Source organism: Armigeres subalbatus, chromosome 2, assembly GCF_024139115.2.
Source record: "Armigeres subalbatus isolate Guangzhou_Male chromosome 2, GZ_Asu_2, whole genome shotgun sequence".
Taxonomy (NCBI): Eukaryota; Metazoa; Arthropoda; class Insecta; order Diptera; family Culicidae; genus Armigeres; species Armigeres subalbatus.
In genome coordinates this window covers 147,988,985-148,003,264 of record NC_085140.1, presented here as the reverse complement: position 1 = coordinate 148,003,264, position 14,280 = coordinate 147,988,985, and the positions used below count along the sequence as shown (strand labels likewise).

Sequence of the window (14,280 nt, the reverse complement as noted above, 5' to 3'; positions counted from 1 at the left end):
TCGCTACCGGAGGATTACCTGGGTTTACATATTTCCACAGGTCCTCCCTCACCAGTAGTAGCTCGACAGTGAATTTCCAGCTGCCATAGTTCTGATTATTGAACTTAGGAATTCCAAGGCGCTCCATTTTAACAACTCGTGACTACACGCACTTCTCACTTTACTGGGCACATAGCCTCTTGAAATAAAACACGATGCGTTCTGTAACACAGTCAAACAACTAATGAAAAAAGTTTATTCTCGAATTCAAAAGGAAATACATTTTTGGCGCGAGACAAGTCTCTTCCGTTTTATTCTCTTGACGGTTGGTACCATGCATAGCTGTCACTCTGCATGGTTGTCGTTATGCGAAGACGTGTTGCTAGATGCGCCACAAAGGGTTACACCTTCACAATCCCATTGAATTCCACCACTTAATTGTATCTTGACAGATACGTATTTCGACCTCAACAGTAAGGCCGTCTTCAGTGTCTCGTACTTGACTCGACTTGAAGAAAATGATCGCAGCTTACACTATTTTTACTATGCGTAGGTATAATAATTTATCTAGGTACTTATCTAGGTGCATTTACTACGGTGCTTACTTCTACTCGCTTGTTGCGCTTAATGCTTAGGTATAAACTTGAAGAGCCAGGAGCTACCATTTCCTTGATCTTTATTCAACAACCGCGTTTGAACCTGTCGGTAGATTTCCAAGCTCTTCTTGCCGCGTAACAAAACTGTAACAGCTGATAACTACACGCGCCCTTATGTATCCACAGTCGCCAAGCATTAATTCTGAAAATGATGATGATGATGATGATGATACTACCATCTATTGTAGCAAGGCACCTGCCGATAGCACTGGCCATATCTGACAAACGATTTGATCATGATTATACTATTGTATGTATTTCATCAAACTCCTGTATGAAGGGCCAAAAATGGGTGGGGTGGTTCCATAAGCAAAGACACTTATGCGAATCCACGGGATAAATAGAGAATCTCCTTCCAGAAGAAAGTTCGTACATACAATAATATAATCTAGCCCTCGTTACCCAGATTGACCCAATAGATGGGGAGAAGAGCCCGCCCTTTATCCACGAGATGTTAACAATAGGAAGTTGGCGATTCCACTCTTCCTATCCAAATCGCTTCAATCGGGTGCCCTGATGTTTTTTTTTGTCAATAATCATATAATTTGGTAAATATTTATGTGTATATATATCATGTATAAAGGAATTCTCTCACCAAATTTTAAATCGCATGTCCTGGATGAGGGAGGACCTTGCTTCAACATCAGCTAGTTTCAGATTTGTGCTTTCTTCAGAGATGGAAAACCAATAGTTGGGAATATTCTTTGTTCTTGTTTATTGTTCATGTTTGTTCTTGAAAATTAGACTTCTTGATTTCTGAAAAGATGAAATAAAAGGACAGATGGCAGTATCATAGATAATAACATTAGCGTCTTGATTAAAATGAATATGAAATCTGATTTTTTCACTAACATTTTTTCCTTTTTCTTTTTATTTATCATGGTAATCAGAGTATTTATGGTTTATGGTTCATCTTGATGACAATGAAGGACCAAAAATAAGGGTGACGGAACCGTAGACAGAGACACTTACACAAAACCCACGGATAGAGAGAGAGAGAATCCCTTCCAACAGTGTAATCGAACATACTAATAATTGGATTCGCTATACTGCCGTGAATCGCATATCTGTCCCATATTTGCTGGGTTTCCTATTCATATGGGACAGATATGCGATTCACGGCAGTATACTTTTAGGACAAACATTTTGTCGAAATCCATATTAGCAAAATTCACGCGAAATTGGAAATTTCATGTGAAAATTTGAAAGATTATCACCATCTAAATTTAAGTTATTGAGGAAAAGATATATAAAGATGAAAGATAACAGATGCAATGATTTATTGTAGTGGGAGCTTGGGGAAATATAATGTTTCCTATCAGGGAGATTTTAAGAGGCTGATTATTTTTAAATAAATTACAATTTAACAATAAATTACAAATTAACAATAAATTACAATTTAACAATAAATTACAAATTAACCCGTCTCTCTCTCATTAACATGTCCAGAATGACTGGTACGATATGGGTCGTTCAGTACTTGTTGATATGCAAAAATCACTTTTAGAATGAATGTGACTAAAACCCGATAGGCGTCAGTAACAATATGTGATTCTAGTACCAAAATCAACACAACAATAAGGATCATCTCTCTAACGACCGATTGCATATGCGCGTATCACGATAAGACCAAATATAATGAAGGAAAATAGACTTAAGATTAAAATTATACTTAATGATCTGCAACTTCTTATTCCAACGGCCATCAGCGGCCGATAATCAGGTCCACGCTCGACATTCAGCTCATGATGTAAGCTCGCATACATTCATACACCAGTATTTCCCAAAGCTTCACTTGGATATGGGATTCACAGCCCGAATCTCATTGTATCTTTCTCACTGGTAATTGCCTCTGGTGGCGTTGTGGGTTACTAATTCACTTGATTGTTCCGGGTCGACTGGAGCTTCAACAATAGGACATTCAACATTCAACCATATTTAATCGGAATTCATACTTTTGTCCCATGAGCCCATTATTTAAACGGCACTACCAATTACAAAAGGCTCTCTGGAATATAGTTCTTCGTGCATAGATCAGCACCACCAGCCGAAACTTCGATTTTCCGCTGATAGAAAAATTTGGACCCGTGAAAAAAAAATGCTTCTACTGTCAAACGCAGCACACTACGATTCAGTATTAGAAAACTTCGATAATGCCAAGCATTAATTCTGAAAATAACTAAAAAATATTAAAGGATTGATCATTTGCTGCAAAAATTCATTGAAAATCAGAGTTTGCTAAAGAAAAATTCGGTAATCTAAGCATCCTATGTCTCTTTGCATCTGAGACAATTTGCCAAAAAATTTACGTAGTCTAAATAAATATCAAGATTCAGTATTTCCCTTGAATTTTCATCATTCAATCAAAATCTCAGAAATGGTGTAGTTTTTTTTTTCAGTCTGTTACTTCTATTACCGTGGAAGCACCATATTTGACGCAGGTCCAAAAACAATATTTTTGCTAAAAATATATCAGCCAGATGGCTTTATTTGTTCTTCTTCTTTGCATATATGGTATAAAAAGCATATTATGATGAAGAATCAACGTACCCGAATAAAATATATGGACGTCATACTCATAATGCGTCAAATTTTCGCTTTCTTAGCCACAATGCTAAGGATCGAATGATCATTTTTTCGCGCAAAATTAATTTTGTGAAAATATTTTACCCCTTTCTAGAAACAGCTAAGCATTATGAGTAAGCTTTCACTTTCAAGCTAAACATTGCAACATTCGAACGCTTTTTTTCAACCCAAAATGTTCTGCGTCAAATTAGGCTCACAATGCATTGTAATGTTCCATATTAATCTTATAAGACGAATATACAATGCATTGCCTAGAAACCTCATTAAACCTCATTAATCTTAGGAAAAGCAATATGTATTTATTTTGTTTTGACCAACTCTTTAGTACTTAGAATATTAGTCAATACTATTCCACTAAGTGTCCAGCCCATGATAGTGTGCCTTATGCTGTCTTCGATTTTGATGCGTTTTTTTGGCGCGTTTCTTACACGGTATTTTGTAATTATGCAGTTTTTGCCTTTCTCGTACAACAAAGTTGTACCGAAAGGCTATAAGATTGCTTCAAAAAAGATCTTTTGATAGAAGGCTCGGAGACCCATAGTGTTATATATCGATCAACTCAGCTCGACGAACTGAGGTGATGTCTGTATGTATGTATGCATTTTTTTCTTCCTAAACAATGGAGGGGGAATCTGCTCAACAGACATCCTAGGTTGACCAGGAAGTGCTAGGTTAGGGGCCACCTCCAATGAGGGAGGCAGGACTGCATCCCAACCAGCTAAACCGTTTCCATTGCCGCCAAGCCCATAGTCCCTTCGGTACAACCAGAAAGTAATGCTTCAAAGGGGGGCCAGTGCACAACGCACCCTCGAGGTTAGCTGCGTGTCCTTGCAGCACCGAACATCGTAACTCGCTTTTTAGAAGAAGACCATGGTATCGTGCCAGCGCGTTGCCGGCTTTCCAGGTGGCCTTACCACGCCCTATGTCCTCGGAAGGTGGGAAGGGTCGACTTCGCGCCTGCTTCCTCTGCACGACTGGTATCAAGAATGATGATGCCGCGTGCACCCCAAATTGACCTTTCTGCGATAGAGCCTATTCGCCAGCACACAGAGGGACTTACCGACGCGAGGCCTACGCCTGCCCCAGCCTTGACGAGGACCCCTTTCCGTCCTCGGGCTCGGAACCCGCCTGGTTGACCGACGCCGCGAAAGCGACGATACCATGTTGTTCTTCGCGCGGCCACTTGTTCGATAAAAGGATCGAGTTCGACCACAGAGCATGACCACCGGTATGACCCATGAAGCCGACTCCGATCCCTTGGACCACCTCTTATTTGCGGCTGAACTAGCCATCCTTGAGTCCACGCGCCACCTTCTGTGTAGCTCCGAGACGATTTGGGCGATAGCCGATAAAACGTATGTATGTATGTGTGTGTGCATGTGTGTATGTGTACAAATTTGTTTTTGGAACTTGGCATTATCCGATTTACTCGCAACAAGTTGCATTCGACGGGGAATGCGGTCTCATTGTTTGCTATTGAAAATTGTTTCGTTCGGACATTGCATTTCGGAATTATTGAAAAATAATTGTTGTTTTCCAAGGAAAAAAAAATTCAAAACCGAAAATTTTTTTTCGAGAATGGTGGCAATGCATTTGAACTAATGCAAAAACATGCAAAATGATCGGAAAAATGTGATCTATTCTCCTAAAGACCTTTTTTACCTTTCTAATGTGATTTTTTCAATATATTTTATAATGCACGAGAAAGGCATCATCACTGCAAGGTGGATTAATCTGGGTTTTTTATGTTGGTTTTGAAATTCTTGCGAAAAAATAATATTATATGCACAGAGAAACAGACGTCTCACTATCCATATGTTCCATCGTTTATCTTTTTAACGGTGGAATCAAATTTTTGTAGGTGGTCGATCGGCCACCGATGGCGGTTTCATCGGTTTTGCTTGTGTTTGACGTTTGCTCACTACTGCCACCTGGTTTCCGCTTGTCCACCTACAGTGCACTACAGGGGCCCTCCTTAGCCGTGCGGTAAGACGCGCGGCTACAAAGCAAGACCATGCTGAGGGTGGCTGGGTTCGATTCCCGGTGCCGGTCTAGACAATTTTCGGATTGGAAATTGTCTCGACTTCCCTGGGCATAAAAGTATCATCGTGTTAGCCTCATGATATACGAATGCAAAAATGGTAACCTGGCTTAGAAACCTCGCAGTTAATAACTGTGGAAGTGCTTAATGAACACTAAGCTGCGAGGCGGCTCTGTCCCAGTGTGGGGATGTAATGCCAATAAGAAGAAGAAGACCTACAGTGCATTTAGCATTGGGCGAGAATGTTTCGGTGACGATGATTTTGATTGCATTTTGTTCTAAGTGAGACGTCTGTTTCTCTGTGTTATATGTATAATAAATAAGTGTCCATCATATAATTCAATTTAATTTCTTTAAACGAAATTCTAACAAGCCAAAAAAATAAACACATTTTTAAATTTGTTACTCTGTCGCTAGGATAGGATGTGACAACTCAATTAAAACTGCCTTGTTGTTTTTTAGTCGGTTGCTCACGGTGCCCCGGTAGACCATTATTATAAAATAAAAATGTCCATCAAAACCAAGTACAGGGCTCGATTCCTGTAGTAATTCTGCACCTCTGTACTAATTTAAAAAAATCCCTAGGAGGAACCTCGAGAAATCTTGATTTGAAGTTTAAAGTTAAGAAATTTCAAAAGAATCCATATAAGAATCCAAAAATATCACCAAAATACCTTCAAAGCCGTCCAAAAAGTGGTCCAAGTTGTTTTCAACCAGTTTGCATTTGTTGTCTTTAGGGTAAAAGTTCCAATAGCTATCCTATCCAAGCTAATCATCGCTGTCGCTATCCAAGCTAATAGTAGGGCCGTTATTGAAAAAACCGTTATTGAAAAAATGTATATAGACGGACAGCTCATATTTTTTTAGGTATATCTGCCGGTCACGTAACATTTGCATATTGGTGTGGCTTTAATGTGGTTCTAAAAGGGTTCATATACATGCTTCGTTTGCTGTATCCTTCTCAGTTTATAGATTCAAAAATGCAGATTACCAAAGAAAGTGATGTTTTTATTACAAATACAACATACCATGGTAGGCTGGTTACGTAATGAAATGTCAAAGTTAATTCTCCCGTGAATATATGTTTTGACATGCTTACACATTTTTGAGAAGCAAATATTTTTTTAATGATTATTTTTAAAATTTTCTTAACTGCGTCAAATATGGTGCCTCCACGGTATTTATTCAATCAGCATTGAATCAGCTCAAAATCACTGTTCCTAACCTCTAAGTAATAATCTCTGGTGCTGGATAATCAAGGGAGCCTAATTCCTTCGTTTTTAACATTTTTATCGCAAAACATAATAATTGATTTACAATGTTATGAAAACTCATATGTGAATATGTACGTTAGATATTGATTTGGAAATTGTATTGGAGGTAACCACTTTCCCTTCGATGGGACTCGAACACATGACCCTACAGTACGCTAGACTGGTGCTTTAACCAACTAAGCTACGAAGCACCTCCGTCGGCATTCGCAACCTAGCGGCCACTGAACGAGCTCGAGATTCCCAAATTGAACGCACAGTCAAATCACTCGCAATCCATTTCTCAAGCCAATACTTCCACATGTGTATAGTACACGTCCACATTATAGGAGCGCGAATATTTAGAATGTCTGGCGGCTATACACATTCTTCATCAGCTTGATTAGTACAGTTGCTGATGAAGGAAACTTAGTACGAAGTACGAAGTTGATGATTGCCCAAGCCCGGGAGCCCCCGGGAGACACTTTCGGCATACATACCAGTCTGTTTGCCTGACACAACTGGTATGTTGTTGGAGAGGGTAATCCTGAATAGATTGTCGGTTTACACGGAATGTAGTGGCGGTTTTATGTAAGTACTGTGCATTGATTACATTAGTTGTAAAAAATGCATTTAATAACGCAAGCTGGGCAGCTATTGCTAACTCACTACATTGCTTGCCAGTTCCGGACTATTTGTGTAGGTTTCTGAAAACCTATTTTCAGAATAGGATCTTGTTGTATGACCCCCATGCTGGCCAGCAGTCGATTGAGGTGTCAGCAGGTGTTCCACAGGGATCTATCCTCGGACAGGTACTGTGGAATATTATGTATGGCGGAATATTACATTTAAATCTCTCGTGAAAACAGACGGTTACTGGCAACACTCTGGATGAAGTTGAACTTAAAGCTTTATATGCGATTAGCGCATCAAAGACGAATTCGTGGTTGTACATAAGCGCCATGGGTTGCAGGAAGCCAAGATAAAGGTAGCGACCTGCACAATTAAATCCGTGAGAGCATTAAAGCATCTGGGCGTGATGATCGGCGATAAGCTCAAATTTATGAGGAAGAATTTTGGCCGCAGGAATGGATGTCGTGTGTTCCAACTACAAAAAGGGCGATAAGTTTGTTTGTACGCAGTGTTGTCCTACACTCAGGGCAAAAAAAATCTGCTCTTTGATTTTACTCCATCTAAACGATTTTATAGTCTCAACAAAGTAAGTTCAGCTAATACAAGGATATTTGAATTTTCTAAATGTCATGGCCAACTGTCAAAAAAATGCACTCCAGAGCCACAGGAGCGCGCGCACTGAAAATACACTGGAGTGTTTTCACTGGAGTGTATTTTCAGCGCGCGTGCTCCTGTGGCTCTGGAGTGCATTTTTTTGACAGTATGCCATGACATTTAGAAAATTCAAATATCCTTCTATTAGTTGAACTTAATTAGTTGAGACTATAAAACTTTTAGATGGTGTAAAATTAAAGAGCAGAATTTTTTGCCTTGAGTGTAGGACAACACTGTTTTTACGGATTCATCCGTAAACACATTCTCATTTTCGACAGACGATAGAGTTGATAATAAATGTCCGTTGCTCAGATTCGAGAAGTTTCAAACCAAAAACGGACGCGTAAAAAATTTCTAACTCTTTTTTGGCATTTGTCTTTAACCGCAACTCGCAACAGGTTGCATTCGACGCGGAATCCTTTCCCATTGTTTCCTATTGAAAATTGGCCAGTTTTATAACACATGAGAAAAGCTCCATCACCGCTAGGTGAATTAATCTGGATTTCTAATTTACTATGTGCGCTCTCCAAAGCATTTGAAGTAATTTTGAAATGTTCAACTCAAGAATATGTAAGAGGATTAATCTACTGAGCCCTTCAGTTTGAATTCAGATCTAGACGTAGTTCATAGCTTTATTTAAAGTTGATGATGATATTAGTCGGTTTATCGATAAAAAGGATGTAGTATTTTTGCTTCTTATCGACTTCTAGATTATCGCGTGTAACACTACTTAATAAACTGAACGACAAATACCTACCTAGGTATTAAGCGAAAGAATGCGAAAGCCCACAATCGAAGCGTGAATCCTTTTTTAGATGAATCTAGAATTTGGGTCAGGATTCTAACTAGCAGCCCGACTTCTGTGGAAATATTACTTTCTCATTACTCCCTACATATCTACAAGATTCATGTAATGAAAAGCGAACCGACACCAATGTTTAATTAAGCTTAATCAATGATTACTGACAATGTTTCCCTGTTGGAGTATATGCAGACACAACGCACCTACGCATGCAGCAGGAGGATATTCAAGCATGTTGCCACCACCCCCCTGAAATGAGATGTAGTTCTTGAAGCCGTCTACCGGTTGGGTGGCGCTAGTGTTGCTTTTCCTATTTTAAGCTCCGTTCATACCGCCGCGAGAGCATTGGCGATTGGCACTTTGATGTTGCATGAAAAGGGAGAAGCAGAAATATGATAATCAAAATTATTCGCACGGGAAAACATACGAAGAAATTTTTGAAACTCTCTTTAAAATTCTAGAAGCAATTTAGTTATAAACGGTAAGCAGTACGAGTTTAGACTTGTTTTCTACTGCACAATAAACACAATATTTCAATTTCAATTTGATATCATACTTAATGCACAGTATAAGGAAAGTCCAATCCCGTACTGTTTACCGTTTTAAATTAAATTGCTTCAAAAATTTCTTCGTATGTTTTCCCGTGCGAATATTTTTGATTATCATATTTCTGCTTCTTCCTCTTCTTCTTCATGCAACATCAAAGCGCCAATTAATCACGTCGAAAATCACGCAACAATGCAATACATCTCGTTGAATATAATTTAACAATGCAACACATGCCGCTTACGCCGCTTGCGCATCCGACTGTTCTAACTTCGTGTGTTTATTGCTTAACCGGCAATGTTTACATCCAGCACCATGTTGCAGCACCATGTTTTTGGCTTCAGGCGAGTTGTTCGTGGATGACAGCCGTTTCATGGGGGTGGTTGCCACTACTGTTTCTGCATACATCTTTCGGCGCCTTCCACCTTGTGGATATGAATGAAAAGCTCTCTGATGGATTCGAATTTGATGGAGAAAGCTTCAACGGCACGAATTTGGCGCATGACTGTTTGGCGCTCCTCGGTACGCAATGGATTTCCTATAAAATGCACTGGGCAGTTTGCATCCGATCTAGTCGAATGGTGGTAGATCAACAGGTGAAAGCATGTCTTCTAGTGTTGCCAGTGGTTTAGTAATCTGGATGAACTGAATAGTGTCAATTAGAGTTCTTAATACTTAAGGTGGAACTTGTGGCAGAAGGTTGACTGTAGTGAGTGAATAGTAATGCAATAGAAGGAACAGGTGGCTGTTTTCCACGGTTTGGACCCCAATGAACCGCACTAAAATGGAAGTCAAGACAATTTGGATACTGGTGTTATTAATTTACTCCAACGGTACATGAACTTAACCAATAATTGAATATTTTTTTAAAGTGAAATAGGTGATGCGCAAATAAGGCAATTATTTATAAAGCGGTTCAGGCGAGCTGGACTTTCATAATCAAATTTGATCATCAATTCGTTTCATAAAACCTACATGAAACGCTCAAGAAAACGACGTGGTTCTTAAAAATCTTTATTTTAGAATGACGGTTTATTTTTCAATACTAAGAGAATAACTTTCCTGTAGTTAACACTCCACAAATTAATTCCCAAGTTCTATTTATTTTTTTCCTGTTAGAGACCATTCTAACTTTATTCTGTTTCGGACATTCTTTGCCGTGATAAAACAACTACCGTGACCGACTAAAATAAAAACTCCCCAAAAAAATTAGAAATTTTCCCCAAAAATACGAAATTACCAATAAAGAAAGGGTATAAGCCATAAATAAATTCAAAATTTCCACAAACAATGCAAAATTTCCATAAACAATTAAAAAAATTCCGCAAAACAAAAAAAAAATTGCAGATTTTTTCATAAAGAAGTCAAAATTTTCTGCGAAAAAAATACAAAATTTCCATAAATAAATCAATATTAGACAATATCATTGTCTTATAAACAATTACAAAATCATCCACAAAATATTTTTTTCCACAATTTCATCAGATTTATTGATTTTTATATTTTTTATGTAATTTTTTTGCTCTTGATTATTTTTTTTATGGTAGAAACATTGTTTTGTGGATTTTTTAAATTGTTTATTGCTAATATTGATTTATTTATGGAAATTTTGTATTTTTTCCGTGGAACATTTTTATAGAATTTTCTTCTGCTATTTTTGCTTTTAAAAGAGCTGTTTTTTCGTTTTGTGGAAAATTCCTTATTGCTTGTGGAACTTTTGCATTATTTGTGGAAATTTTATATTTATTTATTGCTCATACCCTGATTTCTTTATTGCAGGGCTGGTAGCAAGTCACTTTTTAATGACTTGGTCACTATTTTGAGCCTAGTCACTAAAAAGTCACTATTTGCATCCAAAAGTCACTAAAGTCACTATTTTTCGAAAAATGGTCACTAAAGTCACTATTTTCGCACCACCGTTTGCAAAAAAAAGTTCAAAATAAAAATCATTTTGTAGGATATATAATGGACATGACAATACATGCAACAGTTTCAAAGGTTTTTGACACGTTTTCGGGTTTATTTCTTCATCGTGTGAAACGCATAATTCAACCGGAGATAACATGTGTTGCAAACGAAAGTTTAAGTACCTACCAATATCATCAACCAAATCAAATGTAAATCTGTTAGCAAAAAATATAAAGTTTGAGAAATTGCTCCAAGGCCGTCTTATGAAAGCAGAGTGGGTTCGAACCATGGACTTCGGGATCAAAAGGCCTGTATGCAGACCACACAGCAAATCTTGGGCTGACGTTTAGGCAACTCCGTTTATAAAGCGCAGGATTGTTACGACTACGTGGATTTCGTGGATGTCTATGCTTACCCAACGACGAACCAAACAGCATGACTCACGACGAACCACACAGCATGATATTGTCGGCGTAGCATCACATTAGAAGTCGGGACTTCGGGATCGTAGCGCTGACCGCAAAATCTTTGTGTAAAATTCCGCCTTAAATTTGGTAAATAATTTTTGGAAGGTTTTACTTAGGAATTCACCAAACAATATCTACAGGAATTCCCAAAAAGATTTCTACCGGAATTCATGAAAAAATCCGCTTGTATTTGAAGAAGTTTTTTTTTTCAAGGATTCGCGGAGAAGTTTTTACAATAATTTACGTGCAGTTCCCGCGGAAATTCCTGAAAGACAGCAGGAATGTCTACAAAATATTCTGCCTTGAATTTCTGGTATGAAAGAATTTCCGGAAGTTTTTGTGCTGAAATTCCCCTTCGGATTTCTGTTGGAATTTCCGTTTGAACTCCTGGAGAAAGATTTCACAAGATTTTTTCGCACAATTTCTAAAAAAAAATCTTCACATTTTCCGCACAATTTCTGAAAAAAAAATCCTAGAAATTTCCACAAGGCTTTCCACAAAAAAACAACTTCCGCTGAAATTTCTGAAAAAAAATCAGAGTTTTCCAAAGCAATTTTTGCATCAAATTCAAGATTTTGGATCACATTTTACGAAACTTGAAATTTAGGAAACTTAGGTGTGGTAAAATTCATGTTATATATGAGTTCTGGTTAATGTTTTTAATATAACCGAGATCAGGGTCTTGAAAAAACAAATGGCAAATGGACTATGTATGTATTTGAATTTGTTACGATTAAAAATGATTAAAAATTAAAAATCCTATTTTAAACATGTCATCATAATTTTTATAAAGAATTAAAAGTTTTTAAGAAGTTTTTTTAAACAATTCGTCTTAATAAAGATTCATAAGCTTTGTGATTCCAAATAATTCTCTGTCTAGTAATTGATTAGATCATTGTATTGCTTTTTTACCGACGAATCGTGCTAATTTTTCAACGTGCCAAAACGAATGTTCACACGTCTAACTACATAAAAATAAACGAAAGCCTTTTGGATTGGGCTTCGTTCTAGCACTCTTTCACACTGTCTTGCAGCTGAATAATTTATATATGGTGAAACTTTTGGGAATATATTTTGACGAGACAATATTTTTTGAACGGTAGTAAAAGACAGCGTAAAATTTGTTATATTTCATTCTGCCTTTTTCATACACAAACTGCAGTTTCACGAAAAACTTCGAGCTCATGTTAAACTTCATTACCACAATGCTGTAGAACTTGATTTACCCGTGACGCTGGGTAAATACCATTACGTGGTGTCTTACGGAATAAGGTTTACTATGGCCATATTGCTAGCCTCTGGATGTCCCAATAGGGTGGTTCAAAAAATCGATTTTGCTCCACAGTGCTCATCTGATTCTTTACCATGTTCTGAGTGTCCCCTGAAAATTTGAGCTCATTTGGATTAAAACTGATTTAGCACAAGCCGTTTCAAGTTTGCATGCAAATTAGTACGGGGAAATTTATTTTTTCATTATACTGTTAATGACGCTTCTTTATCAAGTGCATGTTAAAAGAAAACCTACATAGCTAAAAGGAATACTCAGCAGCTTTCACTCAGTGAAAACCGCATCTCAATTAATCGTTCCAATAATTAGTAATCGAATTTAATGTACACCGTGGTTTTCTGGAGCTAATTGCATAACTCATCAACAGGCAACATTGCTGCTCGTGGCGCGAAAGATAGCACACACAAATTCAGGCTACTATGTTGCACTGCACATTTCAGTGATGCCCTCAAAGAAAATTTTACGATCGTGACTAAAGATTCGCAACCTGTCTTAAAATCGATTACTAATTATTGGGGCGGTTAATCAACATGCGGTTTTCGTTGGATGAAAGCTGTTGAGTATTCCTTTTAGCTATATAGTTTTTTTTTTTAACCTGGGCAAAATGGGGAAGCGTCATTAACAGTATAATGAAAAAATAAATCTCCCATACTAATTTGCATGCAAACTTGAAACGGCTTGTGCTAAATCAGTTTTAATCCAAATGAGCTCAAATTTTCAGAGGACACTCAGAATATGGTAAAGAATCAGAAGAGCACTGTGGAGCAAAATCGTCCCATAGTCCCAACTTATATCTTCCTCAATATCCAACTTCGTGGTATTTATGATTGTGTCGCCAAGTCGGTTGTCCCCTGCTAAGATCCATCCTATCCCTAGTTACGGTGAAAATGCACACGGCCAGCAGTAGTAATCCTCATGCTTTTGTAATTTTTGTCTTTTCTTGATTTCTGATAGCATTCTAATAAGGATTTGAAAAAAACATGATATCCCTAGTTTCCGATCTACTACGAGTTACACAGTGACAATACGAATGCACCTCAGCTCATACAAAAGTCACTATTTGGTCACTTTTTCTGCTTCTGAAAGTCACTATTTGGTCACTTTTTTCGTCATCGTTAGTCACTAAGTCACTATTTTGAACGGCATTTATCGCTACCAGCCCTGTTATTGGCAATTTCCTATTTTTTATGGAAAATTTCTAATTCTTCATCGAAATTTTATTTGCTGCTTAAAAGACCTATTCTAGGCGTGCAAATGACCACAAATTATTCTATAACTCAACGTTTGAAGATTGAAGCAAATATAAAGAAAATAAAGAGTTCTCTCATACTAATTCTTGAAATTAATTTACTTTGCGCAATTTTTGAGAGCTCGTTTAGGAATTTCAATTAAGTGTACTGCTATTTTCATTTTGGATTAAATTTTATGGTTTAATTTGTTTTATTTATCAATATCAATGATATCTCTACT

The 14,280-nt window shown here is 37.5% G+C and overlaps 1 protein-coding gene across 6 annotated transcripts in view; it reads left to right on the top strand.

Annotated features, from left to right (window-relative positions):
* Positions 1-9,736: 9,736 nt before the first annotated feature.
* LOC134215252 (uncharacterized) overlaps positions 9,737-14,280 on the top strand; it is a 33,008-nt gene continuing 28,464 nt past the window's right edge. For all 6 annotated transcript variants that reach the window (XM_062694475.1, XM_062694472.1, XM_062694476.1 and 3 more), the window contains exon 1: positions 9,737-9,980. In XM_062694475.1, the coding sequence (XP_062550459.1) occupies positions 9,917-9,980 (64 nt within the window). In that variant the 5' untranslated portion in view covers positions 9,737-9,916. The remainder of the gene's footprint in view (positions 9,981-14,280) is intronic.